The 15,564-nt window shown below is 52.8% G+C and overlaps 1 protein-coding gene across 9 annotated transcripts in view; it reads right to left on the reverse strand.

Annotated features, from left to right (window-relative positions):
* Ldb3 (LIM domain binding 3) overlaps nucleotides 1-13,283 on the reverse strand; it is a 57,065-nt gene extending 43,782 nt beyond the window's left edge. For 5 of the 9 annotated variants that reach the window (XM_038349567.1, XM_038349565.1, XM_038349566.1 and 2 more), the window contains exons 1-4: nucleotides 13,169-13,283; nucleotides 3,926-4,077; nucleotides 3,384-3,459; nucleotides 1,707-2,065 (exon numbers count right to left, since the gene is read on the reverse strand). In XM_038349567.1, the coding sequence (XP_038205495.1) occupies nucleotides 1,707-2,065; nucleotides 3,384-3,459; nucleotides 3,926-4,077; nucleotides 13,169-13,261 (680 nt within the window). In that variant the 5' untranslated portion in view covers nucleotides 13,262-13,283. The remainder of the gene's footprint in view (nucleotides 1-1,706; nucleotides 2,066-3,383; nucleotides 3,460-3,925; nucleotides 4,078-13,168) is intronic. The other 4 variants (XM_038349568.1, XM_038349570.1, XM_038349573.1 and 1 more) reach the window with 1 other exon arrangement.
* Between the last annotated feature and the right edge of the window lie 2,281 nt (nucleotides 13,284-15,564).

Consider the following 15,564-nt stretch of genomic DNA (forward strand, 5'->3'; position numbering starts at 1 on the left):
CTATGGGGCTGGAGAGATGGCTCAGCAATTAAGAGCACTGACTGCTCTTCCAGAGGATTTTGGTTCAATACCCAGCACCCACCTGGCAGCTCACAACAATCTGAAACTCCAGTCCTAGAGGATCAATCAGTCTCTTAGATATGCATGCAGGCGAAACACCCATACACATAAAGTAAATTAATTAATAAAAAAAAAAAAAAAGCCAGTTCCCAGCTCAGAGTCAGCCCAGCCAGGGAGACATTGCCATCACCTTCAGTGGACTTTCTGGGGGTCCTAGTCAACCAGAAGGCAACTTTCTTGCCTGGGGTGGGTCCAGAAGGGACCAGAAAGACCTACCCATCAGAGGAGGAAAAGGAGGCCTCTTTATTCTGCCTTTCTATAATTTTCTGCTTTCTTGCTGGGAAAGCCTTGGCTTGGGAAAGCAATGGTATGCTAGAGACTGGCCTTGTTCAGATTCCAGAAGGAGCTGGGGAAGTTGAGGAACCAGAGCATCCTGGTCTAGTAGACACAGACAAGCAAAGGAGGGCATGGCTGGGGCCAAACTGATGGCGCTCCTGTCAGCCGGGAGAGTCTAGGCCATGAGGAAGTGCAGTGTGTGGCAAATGCCCTTCTTTATCCTCCTGTTACCTGCAGACAACCACAAGATTTCTCTCACCGAGACACTGGCCCACAGTGAATGCCTTAACTCAGCCGGCTGTGCCTTTAGCATCTAAAGATGAGTACATTCATTGCACAGGGCAGCGGCATAGCCACTGTGAGACAGGAGGGGAGAGAGCCTGGCAGCCGATACAAGCTCACACGTGGATCTCTCCCTTCTATCCTTCCAGTGACCTGGCTTCATGTTCCTTCAACTCCTGCTCCCATGGAGCCTTACTAGCTAAACTGTGGGGACCAGAGCAGGCTGTTGTTTCCCATAACCTCTTTCTTCTCAAAGGTCTGCTTCCTCGCTGGCCACCCTAGCCTGAGTCAGTCTTGCAAGCCTCCTTTTCTCATACCATTGCCCAGTCTCCCCATGGGTACTTCCTGCTCTGCTTCCTTCGTATAGCCTTCCTAGACCACCTTCATCATTAGAGAACTTGCTTTCTCCCCCCACCCCTGCCCTTTTTTTGAGACGGGGTCCCTCTGTGTAGTCCTGGCTGTCCTGGAACTCACTTGGTAGACCAGGCTGGCCTCAAACACAGAGATCTGCCTGCCTCTACCTCTTGAGTGCTGGAACTAAAGGTGTGAGCCACCACCACCCAGCTGAGAACTTTCTTTCTTATCTCTAACACTTCCCTGTTCTTGCCATAGAGACCCAGGGGTGTGGGGACTAGTCTTGCTTTTAGAACTTTAATTCCCAAAGGCAGTAGGTAGTTTCCTCTCATGGGATGAGGTGTTGCCTGGGGTGACTATCTGGGGTGTTAGAGTCTCCTGCATGCAACTTAACCTTTTCTGAGCTTCAGTTTCTATTTCTGCAAAAACCTGACCTGTCACTCCAGAGTGGTTTTCCTGGCAGCAGCGATATGCCTGGCAGTGGCAATATGCCTGGCTGACAACAAACATCAGTAGGATCCCTGCTGGAGTTGATCTTGGCTGGTTCTACCTCATGAGTGCGAGGCTGCCTGTTTTGAGGCCTAGCCTACCCCTGACCACCTGACCAGACTGTTGTAGTGAGCACCGATGACCCAAGCGCCTCCATACCAGACAGCAGGATGCCCTTTACCTACCCTCCAAGGAGTGCAGCACCTGAGGCCTTCCCTCGGAGGCCCATCTGATACATTTGAGCCATCTCCCTCAGTGTCTCTGCTGAGTACAGGCCAATGGGGTTGTTATATTGCCTCGGTTGGCTGGGGCCTGGCAGAACTTTAGGGCTGACTGAGCCCTGTACACCCTCTGGGCTGGCCTTGGCCACTGGGCTGCCCTGAGGAAGGACAGATTCCGGGGCCTCCATGTGTGGGGTGCAGACAGATGTCTGGGAGAAGGAGGAGCTAAAGGTGTCCCCAAAATCCAGGGTGCCTGGGCTGGCCCTTGCCTCAGGGCTGGGGCTGGGAGTCGCCAGGCTGCCGTTCGTGTCCAGAGCAGGGTCCTGGCATAGGGCAGCACCATGCAGGGAGAGAGAAGATAGTGGTTAGAGGTCACGCATGGCTGTGCTTCTGTGTGCATCTGAAACAGACATGTTAGGGTGAGCACCTGTCGACCACCTCCCACAGTCTGCGGCCTGATGCGTGAAGCACCTAGACGGAGCACTGGAAAGGAAGGCCCTTTGCAAGAGGAGGGGAGGAGGGAAACCTGGGGGTCCTGGTCTGGAGGCTGGCATCCGTCTGAACAGAACGCAAAGTCCCTCCCAGAAAGCCAAGTCTGCCCCTGAGGATGTGGGGCTCAAGAGAGGGTAAGGTACCACTCTCCTGTCTTTTGGCCCCCTTTCCCTCTGGATGGGTATCCTGTGAGTGTAGACAAGCCTCCTGATTCACTGACCCCACCTGGAGAAGACCGTTCATAGCCAGCGCTGACTGACTTTGGGGTGGAGGTAGGTATAGAGGGGAACCTAAGGAAGCAACTGGGCTATTTGACCATCTTCATTTACCCTAGCCATTTCTCCCAGCAGCCCTTTGTCCAGCCCCCCAATCCATGATCCCCCTCTACCACTACCGTGAGCCTCTTCTTCCTGTCTCATCTGCTGTCCAGTATTCCCGTCGGAAAGACTGGAGTCAGTCTATCTGGGTGGAGGAGCTACGGGTAGGCTTTCCCAAGTTTAGGTTGGGCCCTTGGACCAACCTTCCCAAGTTTAGGTTGGGCCTTTGGACCAGCCTTCCCAAGTTTGCTTTGGGCCCTTGGGCCCACAGGGTTCAGATGCTTTAAAGAGGGTTTGGAAAGGACTCTGGATCTAGTGGTGAGATCTGGGGCCAGGGCTTTGTGGCCCCTTCACTCCTGTGCTAGTCTCTGAGATTATAACCAGCTTTCCTAATGGACAGAGGGGTCTGTAGCTGTGAGGGATGGATAGACACTTAGCAACCAGAAGAATCTGTGTGCAGGAGAAACCCTGAGGGCCAGTAAGGTCTATTCACACCTGGGGGTGTCTCCTGGAGTGACTGACTCAAGCTGGGGCCCCTCTAACAGCGACTCAAGTCTCTGTCCCCAGACAGTGAGGGCCAGAGCCCTCGAGACAGATGCCTGTCTCCTGTTTGGCTAGAATGCTGGCCCTCTTCTCAGTACATTGTTTTCCAAACCGGTTTCTTCTCAGAATGGCTGCTGGACCTGGGATGGTATCTTGGGCCCAGGTAGGCATCTCCACCATTCGATGTGTCAGAGGTAAGGGGGCTCAAACACTTCTCAGGAGGGTCAACAGTGTCAAGGGCAGGCAGGCAGGCAAGGTCAAACTCCAGGAACCATGACCGAGCACCTACCTTCTGGTGAGGGATCACTGGCAGCGGGGACTGAATAGGAGGTGCCGCTGTGGAGATGGCAACAGGACGCTTGGACCTAGAGAACCCAGAAACGAGACCCAGTGAGGACATTTGCACCTGGTCAAAAGCTCCTCGGGGAGACCCAGAGCTGGACAGTCGAGTCACGGGGCCTGAGTACATGTCAAGCCTAAGGGAGGTCCTGGGCTTGAGCAGGGTAAGGAGTCATAGCCCCAGGAATATTCTTGTCAGCACCCACAGGCCTCTTCTGCATGGGGTGAGGGTAGGGCTTCCTGAGGATGGAGGACGCAGGCCTTCCGGGCCCAGCCCTCCCTGTACGTGTGGCACTGTGGCCATGCTCTCTGACTAAGCCACTTCCGTAAAGGGAGGCAACAACAGCTTGACCGTCATTTCAGCCCCTCCTTCCCATATGATTCCGCAGCACAGGCCTAGACCGGCACAAATGCTGAGGACAATCTCTCTTTCATCCCCATCGCATGCCCACACCAAAGCTGCGTCCCCTCCTCTGGAGAGCTCCCACCTACTTCTGCAGGGTGAGGCTCAGGTTGTAACTGGCAGATTTGATCTTGTTCTGGGCCTCCAGGTGGGTCATGGTGTCCGTGTTGACGCCATCAATGGCCACCACAAGGTCGCCTTGGCTGAGCTGGGACTGGGCTGCCTTGCTGCCGGGAGTGATCTGGTTTAAACAGCAGAAGAAGGGGAGTCAGGGAAGGATCACCTGTCGTATCCAGCTGATAGCCATCCTGCCATTGAATCCCAATGGCTGGCACTGGCTGCTCACCAAGACTGCTTCCTCTTCCTTACATGGCTACCACTAGGACTTCTTGACAGCCACCAAGGGACCAGCTTTGACCAGTGGAATATTGGACATACCACAGCCAGGTCTTTCCCCAGCAACCATCATAGAATCCTGCATGGTGCTTGTTGACTGACTAAATGCACATGCTCAAGAGGAGTACAGCCAAGTGGCTGACAGGAAGGGGCCTGGACCTCAGAGTCACTACCAGGAGCAGAGATGGTACATCAGGGTTTCTAAATGAGGAATACATTACCTCTGCGCTAGGTCATTGACGGCTGGGAACTATATACTGCACCAATTAACCTATTAGCCCTGCACCCCGCAAAGCCGTGGAGATGAGGGTAAGACTTAGCACCTCCCTGCCCCCAGTCATTGTCAGACCAAAGTGCAGCATAAATGCCCCCTCACAAAAGCATCCAAGCACCAGGTGCTCCATGCTACCGGGGACAGGTGCACAGAAAACCACCAGAGCCATCAGCTCTGTTTGAGTGAGAACCGGGCAGGCCACGAAGTATGGCAGGCCTAAGGCTCTTTGGCTACTTTCATACCTCTGGAAGTAAAAACATGATTATGAAGCTAGTTCCTAATTCCTGTGCCCCACTGTCCACCAAAAATATTTGCCTAGAGATTCCAAATCTTTGACCGCACACAGTGCCATTGAGACTCCAATCTGAAGACACTTCACGGGATGTTGGGAAAGCTACACCCACTATTACTTGGGAAGCCATGGTGGCTCACACTCAACTTTTGGGGGCATCATATATGATACCAAATTTTGCATGGCGGCCCCTTCGTTGCAGTACTTTGAGTGCTGTGATGACCCTTCCCATAGTGATATCATCTGAGATGTAAACTTCCAGAAGGTCCAGTGACAGAGTTTAGAGTGGTTTAATGGAACGGCCATAGGGACATTAGCAGCCCTACTCTGAAGCATAGCTCATGAGATGTTACTATAGGAGATTAGCCTCAATTTCTATGACTCCCAATGGAATGGCTCAGTCCCTGAGAACATCACACGAACCTGTTCATTTTTTCCAGTATAAATGGTTACTGACTGAGAAGACAAGCAGGCTGGAACTATCTGTTAGTGTGTGGTACTTATGCCTAAATGTGTTTTAGGAGCTGATCCTGTGACAGTAGGAAGTCCCTCTATGATACCATGTGGGATGTGACACAGGCCTTACTTACCATCAATGACATCACAGGAAAGAGGAGGCTCTGAACACCCCCTCCATTGCCCAGATGGCTGGATCTCTTAGCTTTGTCCCCTGACGTGCCTACCTGCTAGTTCTCTTGACATCTCTGGCCATATCCTACCCACCTTCCTGGCTATGATGCGGGAATAAGACTAGCCATTAACACTATCAGCATCTGGATTTGGGTTAAGGTCTGGGAACCATCCTAGAAGGCGATCATGGATGACCTGAGGGACAGTCCCACATTCCGTGTGCCAAGCCTGTGTGGGCCTCTGATCAAGCATAGATGGAAGCCTCCTGCCAGGGAACTGTGTACAAATCAAGGTGCCCTGCAGTCGCTGTGCCCAGAAAATGAATCATTTTGTTGTAATCATGCCACTGGTCCCAGAGCTGGTCCTACACCCTGGGGGGTCATGACCACAAAACCGAAAGGGCCCTCCCTTGCCAACTGCTGCTCACAAACCTTTGATGTTCCTGGTGTTTTCTTACTTTCTTTTTTCTCCCTGGGACAAGGTTTCTCTGTAAAACCTCGATTGTCCTGAAACTCACTGTGGACCAGGCTGGCCTCAAACTCATCAAGATCCATGTGCCTCTGCCTCCCAAGTGCTGGGATTAAAGGCGTGCGCCGCCACACCCCACTCCAGGTGTCTTCTCAAACACTGCCCATCTTGTGCCCAGAACATTCCCCTTCTGGACCTCAAATTGCCAGGCGAGAACTACAGAGAAAAGAAAGGCTCGATGGCCAAGTAAGCACATCTGATTTGCAAAGCCCACTCTCCGGATGCCAGATGGTTATTGTAGAAGCATCCTTTTCTCCTATCCCATCACCACAGGGAGCCCGTGTTGCTGTCTTAAATGCAGAAGTGAAAAGTACTAACAGAGGCAGGGGAGGTGGCTCAGGCTGTTAAGTGTTCGTTACACAAGCATAAAGACCGGAGTTCGAGCCCTGACACACAACTAAAAAACAGGTGTCGGTGTACGCTTGTAATCCCAGGGCTGGGAAGGCAGAGTCTTTCCCAGGACTTGCTGACCAGCCAGCCTGAGTAGGCAAGCCCCAGGTCAATGAGCGTCCCAGTCTCAAAAAACAAGGTGAACGACTTCTGAGGTACAATACCCAAAGTTATCTTCTTGTTTATACACACACACACACACACACACACACACACACACGGGGGGGGAGGAGAAAGAGAGAGAGAGAGAGAGAGAGAGAGAGAGAGAGAGAGAGAGAACAAGGAAAAAAACAAGATACTTTCCTAGACAAGAGGCCTCTTGTTGCTATGCAGAAAGTACACCCGTCCTCCTGCCTTTCTATGCAAGGCTGTGCTATCTCTAACAATTCACTATAGTAATCTTTAAGATGAAAAAATATGAACTCCCAATCCTCATCATCACTGTCCAGCCATAACATCCCACTTTCTCTTTATCCCACATCACTTTCCCCATTCTCCATCCGTGAAGCCACCTGTAGGAGCCCTTCAAAGACAGATGGAAACACCCAGGGTAAAGTTTCCAGTGCCCTGCTCTCTAAGTGGACTGCCCACGTCCCAGAACTGGCTACCCTGTGGCAGGACATCCCCAGGGAAAGATATCTCCTAGTAAAGCTGCACTGTGGTATGTCATCCCCTAAAATGCTCTCTTTCCATCGCAGGACCTCTACAGAAGGATACCCCCAATGCTTCTATCTATGGAGAAGGACTTGTTCCCTGCAGCAAATAGCTTGGGGGTAGGGTACAGAGGAACAGCTACCAATCCCACACAGAAGGGCTGAACTTCAAAGCCAGAAGGGACACTGCCAGCAGTGCTCAGATCACGATGAAAGTATTAGCAAGGGCAACAGAATGACATCCAAGGGAGGCTGGGCCTGATCAGCTAGTGCCAGCTGCAGGCCATCAGGAATGCCATATCTTTAGAGCTGCCTGGTGACATATTTCTCCCTAGGGCACGGCCAACTTGTACTTATCCTTCCCTGTGCCTGGCCCTGATATCCTCAGGCATGGACTGGGGGGTAATCCTTGTTCCAGGGGCCTGGTCAGTAGCCAAACATTCCAGAGGGAGCCACCAAGCTGGATCCCCCTGTCCCTGGCGTCGCTCTCCCTGCATCTGTGTCTGCCCATCAGGGCTCAGCTGGCCTGGCCTTTGGCTGCCCTAAGCAGGGCCCAGAGTCCCTCGAGTGGGGGTGGGGTAGTCGCATATACGGAGATGTTCTTTTCTGCTCCAGTGTCCTTAGAGAGGGAGGCCAGATGGAGGCAGGGATGCTAAAGACAGCCAAGGACCATCAGATCCCTTCCCCCCAGCACAGGAGCAGCCTCAGCAGGCTGGGGGAGGGGACCCGCACTGTCCGACCATTGCCTAGAGCCCAGGGCTCATGAAAAGGTTTAGTTTCAGCAAATCTTTTCTCTAACTTTACAGCCTCCTTTCTCTGTTAACTTCCTCTCAGAAAAGACTCAGAGCGCACATATTTTTGGAGGTATTTCCTTCCAAAATAAAAAGTCTTTCTATACCTTTTTGAGCATTTAAAGTTCTCTCTTGATGGGTGTTTTGTTTCTACCTAGTTTTTCCATTGTTCCAAGCCGACAATCACTTTCCACTGTGGATCGGATCTGAACACTGAGGAGAGCCTAAGAAGGGCCGCAAGGTGGGGCACCAAGGACGAACTGGTTTATCCACTCGGCCCATGGTTGCTGGGCCATGACCCTAGGGAACCCCACACCACATCACTGGTCCCAGAAGTACTGTCCTGTACCACATGGGTCATGACAAGACTCAAAGGGCCCTCTCTTGCCAACTGCTTCAACAGCCTCTGAAGTCCCCGGTATCTTCTTAAGCACTGTCCATTTTGTACCCAGAATATTCCCTTTCTAGACCCTCAAATGTGTCAGCCAGGCAAGGACAATAGAGAAATGAGTGCCATGGTGGCCAAGAGGACACATCTGATTAGCAAGGCGCAACCCGTTCTCCAGAGGCAGCACAAGGGCAGCTGACGTCATGGCCACTGCCATGCCTAGGAGGAAAGCGACAGAGGAAAACGTGTGGACAATGGAACGGATCAACTTAACGCAGCTTTGTTTGAAACGTCACACAATCCAGTGAGTGTGCAGAGCACAGGGCAAGGCCTTCTTCTCTGACAAGTTATGAGGATTACGTCATTAAATAGGGTGTGACGTAAGAATGCTGCAGAGCCGAGAAGGTTTCGGTGGAATCTCCACTTCAAGGGGCTTGAGTTCTGGTCCCAACCCCTTTCTCCTTAAAAGCTCAAGAAAAGTCAAGGATAACACTGGGGGACAGCAGGTATGTGACCAGTATGGCTGTACCCCAGGGTTCCATGAGAAACAAGACAGAGTTGACAGAAGGTGGAAGGCAGGGGGTCAGCCCCAATGACTAGTCCTGAGTGAGCCTGCTATTCCTAGAAGGGTGTGGCAGCGTTGCAGGGATTCTGTCCAGGGTTCCAGGGAAACAAAGTGCCATGCAGGGTCTGAAAGTTCCCATGCCATGACCTCCTGACCCGCTAGCTCCCTGGAAGTGGAGAGGAATCTGGCAGCCTCTCTGGGGTCCCTGGGCTCTACAGAACTTTTTAACATCCCTCCCCATATTCAGAAGCACTTAGACCTTGTCTTCATTCTCTGTGCAACTTGTCAGGTGTGGTGGAGCTCGCTAAGGGCAGGTAACAGGCCCAGAAGGAATGGAACCTTCCCAGCCTCTTTTTTGAAGTCTGGCAGGGACTCCCCTTGAAGTCCTAAGTGCATTTTAACTCTGTGGGATTCAATCACCACGTGCCAGGATGGCTCTTTCCCATCTGGCCTCCACTGGGGTCTTGCTCCAGCTCTTGCCCTTTTTCTGGAAACTTCTGTCTCTTAGTGGCTTCAACTTCTATTCCAACTCTGGCGTATAAATAAGCCAGACTCTACTACGCCCTGCTTTGCTTGTCCCAGAAGTTCTCATTTTAACCCTTTCCCCCAGTGCCACAGGTCTCTGCTCCTCTGCATCCCAACCCTCACACACTCAGACCACCCCTGTGTGTGTGTGTGTGTGTGTGTGTGTGTGTGTGTGTGTGTTGCAGGTCTTCCTCTCTTTCCTCAGGTTCCAACACTGTTCCTCTTCTGCTTCTCTAACAAATTGGCAGTGTTCTTGTGTGCACTTAGCCCTGAAATATCCTCTTCATGCTTCCAAAAGTAGTTCCCATGAAAGCAGGAATCTAGCTCCAGCAGAGTGGAGAAGCCGTGTTTGGGAATGGAAGCCTGGAAGTAAGGACTGGAGGGTCGTCACAACTGGGGGATTTCCCCCTGTTCTGTCCCTGGTGTCTACATACTCCTCGTATCTGCTGTCCTCATAGCCTCCTGTCTCCACACAGCATCTGCCCCCTTTCTTGTCTGCCCATAGAGTTGCCCTTGCCTTGTGTTCTGGTTTAGGTACCTACAAGGGCCCCCTCCTAGGACCTAGTGGGCCTCTGGTCTGCTACTATCAGGGCTTTCGAGGGGTCAGAGGTGAGTCTGACTCACAGGAGGACCTGGAGAGATGCGCCTCTAAGAATGCAGTCTCCAGCTAGGACAGTTTCTTATCTTTGCTGCTGGGTAGCTAGCTCGATGGTTGCCTGACCTTCAACAGGGCTATAAACAGCTTGGCCTGTCAGCACTGATAGGCGCTGCCGAGAACAGCTCAAGACGCCGTGCTCCAGGGGCCTGGGAATTCCAGGAATCGTCAGCACAGCCACCCCCAGAATAGTTTCAGACTGTCCTCTGTTCTCTTCCCAAGGGTCCTCTGCTCTCGGTGTCCCCACCTTAGCTGGGAGAGTCCAGTAATACTGACGCTGAAACCGGAGGAGAGGCAGAAGGCCTCTGGATTGTGGCCCAGGCGAGCCTGCCAGGTAGGATGGAGGTCCTGAGAGCAGAGGCCTTCCAGTAAGGAGTCAGACCTGACGCAGCCTACAGCCCCCTTGCACACTAGCCTCATAGCCAGCCTCCTTTCCACACTTACACAAACAACACACACACATACACACACACACACACACACACAGCACTGTCCCATTTTATAGCCGAGACCACTGAGACTGTGTTAGAATTGAATAAAGACATTTGCTTCCTTCCTAAGGTGGAGGGTGCCACAGCCATGAAGGGGTAAGGTCCCACACCTAGCTCCAGCATCTGGCCAGAGGCAGGGGCCCTGGTAAGGACTGGGCCTTTTGATCTGCTCCCTCAACTCTGCTTCCTAGAGAATTGGCTAAGGTGGGGAAGGGGAGGGTGAAAGACCAGCTCAGGTTGCAGGCCTCTGCACCTGTCTAGGATAAATAAAGGCATTTGCCCTCCACCCTAGGGTGTCCCTCTTGAACCCCATCTCTGTAGATTCCCAAGCTTAAGTTCACTGAATGAGGGTCTTGAGGATCTCCTGCTGAGGTTGATACCACAGTGCCTGTGTGGAGGCCGTAGGCAAGGTGATACCCAAGCTTTCTCCCAGCATGCAGCTGGCAGCTGCTCTTCCTGGGAGAAACACATACCTGCTTTTGAGAGAGGCCAGCTTCCATCAGTGCCCAGACTGACAGGCAAAGGAGCAGGGATGGCCGTGTCAGAATGTGTGCGTGCTACCCATGGGCACCTCTGTCCCGTACAAGCCTCAGTTTGCTGGGCTCCGAGTTGGTAATCCCAGACTTCTTGCCTGATCACCCCTCACAGTTGCAGTGAGCAACTGTCCCCGGAGCAGGGGACTGCTGAAGCTGGGCAGAGTCCTGGCCTTGTGTCTCTGTGAGCAAACTGTTTCTGGTCCAGAGGTAAGCCGTGGCAGGAAATGCCAAAGGCCTAGCGTTCACAGTGTCTGTCTCACCATCAGCACTGGGCCTGAAATGCCCAAGCCTGGGATGCCAAACCCATGATATCTGTAGCCCACTAGTTGTATTTTTCAGGAGACTGCCATACCCGAACACCATTGCTTAGGCCACCTTGCTCCAGGTGATTTGGGGTGTGTATCAGAAGTGAGCCAATCTCCCATTGCCCTGGCTTCTATTTTTAAATGTCTCCCTAGCTTTAGCTTCCAGCACACCCCAACTGCCCTCTCTTTGAATGAGGACATTCTTCCTGCTGTCTAGTTTAAAACCTCTGTGCTCCCATTTAAGCCCTGGCCATCTGGGACCAGGTGGTACATAGGTCCTGAGTGAGGTCATTGGCTTTTCTGGGTACCACTGATCCTGGAGATGAATTTGTTCCCATTGGATGGAGCAGGGCAGGGAGCACCAGCAATGAGCCTTGGGGATGGTGGGCTCAATCCTAGGCATAGGAGGCCAGAGGGCACACGAGGATGATGCGAGAGGCCATCTTATACAGGGAGGAAACATATAGCTGCAGGAGTGGGCATTGTGCAGAGCCGGTGTTGGGGGTAGCCACTGGACTCTCTTCCCGACGTCACCACATTGTCAAGCAAAATTACATGGTTTAGGGTGTCCTCTTAACAATGGCCCCATGGTTTTCAGGGCAGTAGGTCTGGAGGGCAGAGACTTCAGATCTGCAGCTGAGAGGGGAGGGGCATTATCTTTTCCCAAAGGCCACTCTAAATGTCCAGCTTAAAGGTGGTCTGAGGGTCAAGACTACTTCAGTGGAAGTACTGGGCCCTGCCGTCTGTCAAGCACTTTTCCCGGCTTCTCAACTACCACGGAGGGCTAGCCCCAGGTCCAAGGCAAGCCTCTGCTGCTCTGTGGGAGAAACAGCAATCCAACTATGCCAGATTCCACCCTCTAACTTCACAGTGGCATCCTGGAGTCTCACTCTTCCCCTTAAGCCCAGATCAGACCTGCCAGGGGCTCAGCCACCAAGCAGGTTATACTTGTTCCCTGTATGCTTCTCAACCCTTAAGCCATGGGACCTTCAGTCCCAGGATCTACCAGGACTTATAGGGCGCCTTATTTAACAAATATTGAGCAGATAGCAACAGCTATGGTGTAGGGGCTGAGACTACAGCAATAATTAAAGACCTTCCACTTTTCCTTTCAAATATGTCTACTTTTTATCTCCAGGCCTCAGTTTCTCCAGCACAATGGAACCATCCTCATGTCACCTGATGCTTGGTGCCATTTCCATGGGCGGTGCTGTTTCTCACCACATTCTACAGGACCCAGAGGCCATTGTCCCAGCCAAGCAAAGCCGTGAGACAGGCAGCTCTGGACTCAAGTGGGGAATACAGGTTTAGCCCAAGAGCCAGGTGATGTAAGGTTTCTGCCAGACCCGCTATGGCAGGGAGAGGAGGGGCTGGTATCTTGGATCTGGGGACACTGGAGACTAGCAACCAGTCTAGCCTGGACTTATGTCATGACAGCAGGGCAGCTGGGAAAACGATCTGTCCATCTACCTACCTGCTACCTGCCTTCCCTATGCTAAGAATGATCTCTCCTCAGCAACTGCCTGCTTTTAGGGAGGGACTCCAAGCTTGGGAATACCCCAAGCCTACCCTGCTAGGGAAGAGTTAAGAAGGTCCCACATTCTCTGCTCACAAGCCCACCCCCCTTGCAAGCTCAGCATTTCTCCTCTGCTCAAAATGCCAGCTATCTGCCCATAACGTCTCGCTTAGACAGGCAAAGTCCAGGGAACAAGCTGGGGGTGAGCAAATTCAGCTATGGCCAAGATCAGACCAGCCCAGTCCTAGGCTTCAGACCAGGAATCGGGCAGGCTCTGCTTTCCAAGAGCCTTGGGGAAGACAGACTGACTGGCTGATGGACAGATGGACAGGAACGAGCCCCCTTCCAAGAATGCCCTGCCCCTTTGGAAATAAAACTATGGGCAATATACACTTACCCGGGAGATAGTGAGGGGCATGTTGAAGTCCTTGCCTCCCTGAAGACGGAAGCCCCAGGGTCCAGGCCCAGTCAGAGTCACACTGTAAGACATTCTGGTGTTGACAGCAGCTGCTTCCTCTGCAGACAAATAGTACAGAGTCAGGTTAGGGGACACGCATGTACCCCACCTTTCCAGACCATTTCTTTGCTCTTATCTCTGTTCCTGGTCCCAGGACCCTGACCCCTGGCCTTGCCTTCTGTGTCCCTTGCTGCCTGGCCAGGCTGTGCAGTGCTCCTGGGAGGCTCCTAAGAATAGCTGCGAGTGAATGCCATCGACACTGATATCTGCCCTTGCTGCGCCCATAAATGGACTGTAACCCTACACTGGGCCCGCCTGCCTGTGGCCTCCCAGCCAGTCCACCATGACTCACATGGCTAATATAGTCCCTGGGGAGGGGTGTCAGGCACCCAGAACACCCATCCCCGAGGGGCAGGCAGGGAGGACTGGCCCCCTTTGTGCCCTCTGCGGAGCCCACACACCCTTGTTTTAGTCAGTGGGTCCAATCTGGATCCTCTTCTAGGTAGGGGTTTTGTTAGTCTGTTGTTCCTGGTAAGGACCATGAGTTGGCACCTTATCCATTGTGGGGCCCTGTGGGGCCTTGGACTTGGCTTATCCTCTGCAGGTCTGCAAAACCTCAGTTCAGAAGACTGCTGATTGGCTCCCAGCTCACTTTGATGTTACAGGACCAGACGTAAAAATGACCACCATGTCATGGCAGTACTTTGAACACAGTCAAGTTCAGAAAAGGGCTCTTCACAACCGTTTCCTTGGGGTCCTAAGAGGCTGCTACCTTGTATTGTAAGTGCTGAGGTTCAGAGAAGTTAAACACATCCTCCAAGGTCACACAGGGAATGGACACAGGTCCCATTGGTGCCTGGGCTCCTGTAGATGGTACTCGTGTCTGATAATGGGCTCCTAGTGGCTGTAGACATCATCCAAAGCCCTGGCCTGGAGTAGCGGGTGCTACTTGACCCCTCGGAAAAAGGTCTGAAGCTGGGTCTATGGTTGTCCCAGCCCTCTAGACCCTCTGGGGCCCAGGCAGTTATTCCTGGCTCACCCGTCTCATTTGTGCCCTGGAAAACTTGACAGGAGCATGGAAAGCTACAGCTGCCAGTGCTGCACGCCAGGCTCCGTGCCCTTTGCGCAGGAATGGCAGCGGGTAGGGGAGAAGTGCCATTTGTTCAGCTGCTAGGACATGGAGTCAGACGGGGCAGGAAGCATGTGTGGCATGCTTAGCCTACACCTCAGAGACAGAGTTCCCTGGGTGGGGGCCTTGGCCCCTTGGGGCTTCAGTCGCATGACATTTGTGTTAAGATGCCCTAGAAGCTCGCCTTCCACCAAGAGAGACTCATGATCTGTTCAGATCTCATGGAGTCTGGAGATAGAGGTTCACTCTGGCTCCCAGCTCAGGAAACTGAGGAAGATAGGTTGTAGTGTGGTCTCTTGCTGGCCCTCTCAAAGACACTTGACCGGAGGACTCGATACAGGCCTGGATGTTAACAATTTCCTAGTTGCTATGTCTCCAGGCTCCCCTCACCCACCCTGGCATACGTGGGATGCATAAAAGCGCTGATGTTACAGGGTCGCTTGGTGGTTTGTTCAAGGTCACAAAAATAGCAGTGGAGAAGCTAGGGAGGGACTTGTACTCTTTCCCTTGGTCTCACCACCTCCTTTTTGTTCCATGCAACTCTACATTCATGGGCTAGGAGGTTAGAACTCCTTCTCTCTCCCATTCCCGTCCCATCCCATCCCACCCCTTCCCTTCCATTCCCATCCCTACCCATCCTTGCCCTATTCCATCCCATCCTCTGCATTATCCCATCTATCCCTAGCTCTAGTCTTGTCCGCCAGACCTATCTTTCCCTCCCAACTGGGGAAGATCCAGTCACACATAACCAGAAAGAAAGGGCTAACTCTGGACCTGGAGCCCCAGTGAGGCTGACCCTGGAGCCCCAAGAAAGATTGACTTTGGACTTGGAGCCCCAACAAGGCTTACCCTTGATTGGAGCCCCAGTGAGGCTGACTCTGGACCTGGAGTCCCAGAGAGGCTGACTCTGGACCTGGAACCCCAGAGATGCTGACCCTGGACCTGGAGGCCCAGTAAGGCTGTACCTGGAGCTGAAGTTTCTTTCTCTGGACTCTGGCACTGCCTGATGACTTGCTTCTGGGTAAAGGAGTGGGCTGGGAAGATGTTTTTGAAGGGGAAGGCCAGCCTCTTTCTACCTCCCCTGGGAGACCCAAAGCCCATTTGGAGAGCAGCTGGCACTCATGGGCTGAGCAGAGTGCCACACCTCCCTGGGGAGGAGGGGATGGATAAACTGGCCTTTGTCCCTCCTCTAATTTGCTCCCCTCCA

This window comes from Arvicola amphibius, chromosome 12 (assembly GCF_903992535.2).
Source record: "Arvicola amphibius chromosome 12, mArvAmp1.2, whole genome shotgun sequence".
Lineage (NCBI taxonomy): Eukaryota > Metazoa > Chordata > Mammalia > Rodentia > Cricetidae > Arvicola > Arvicola amphibius.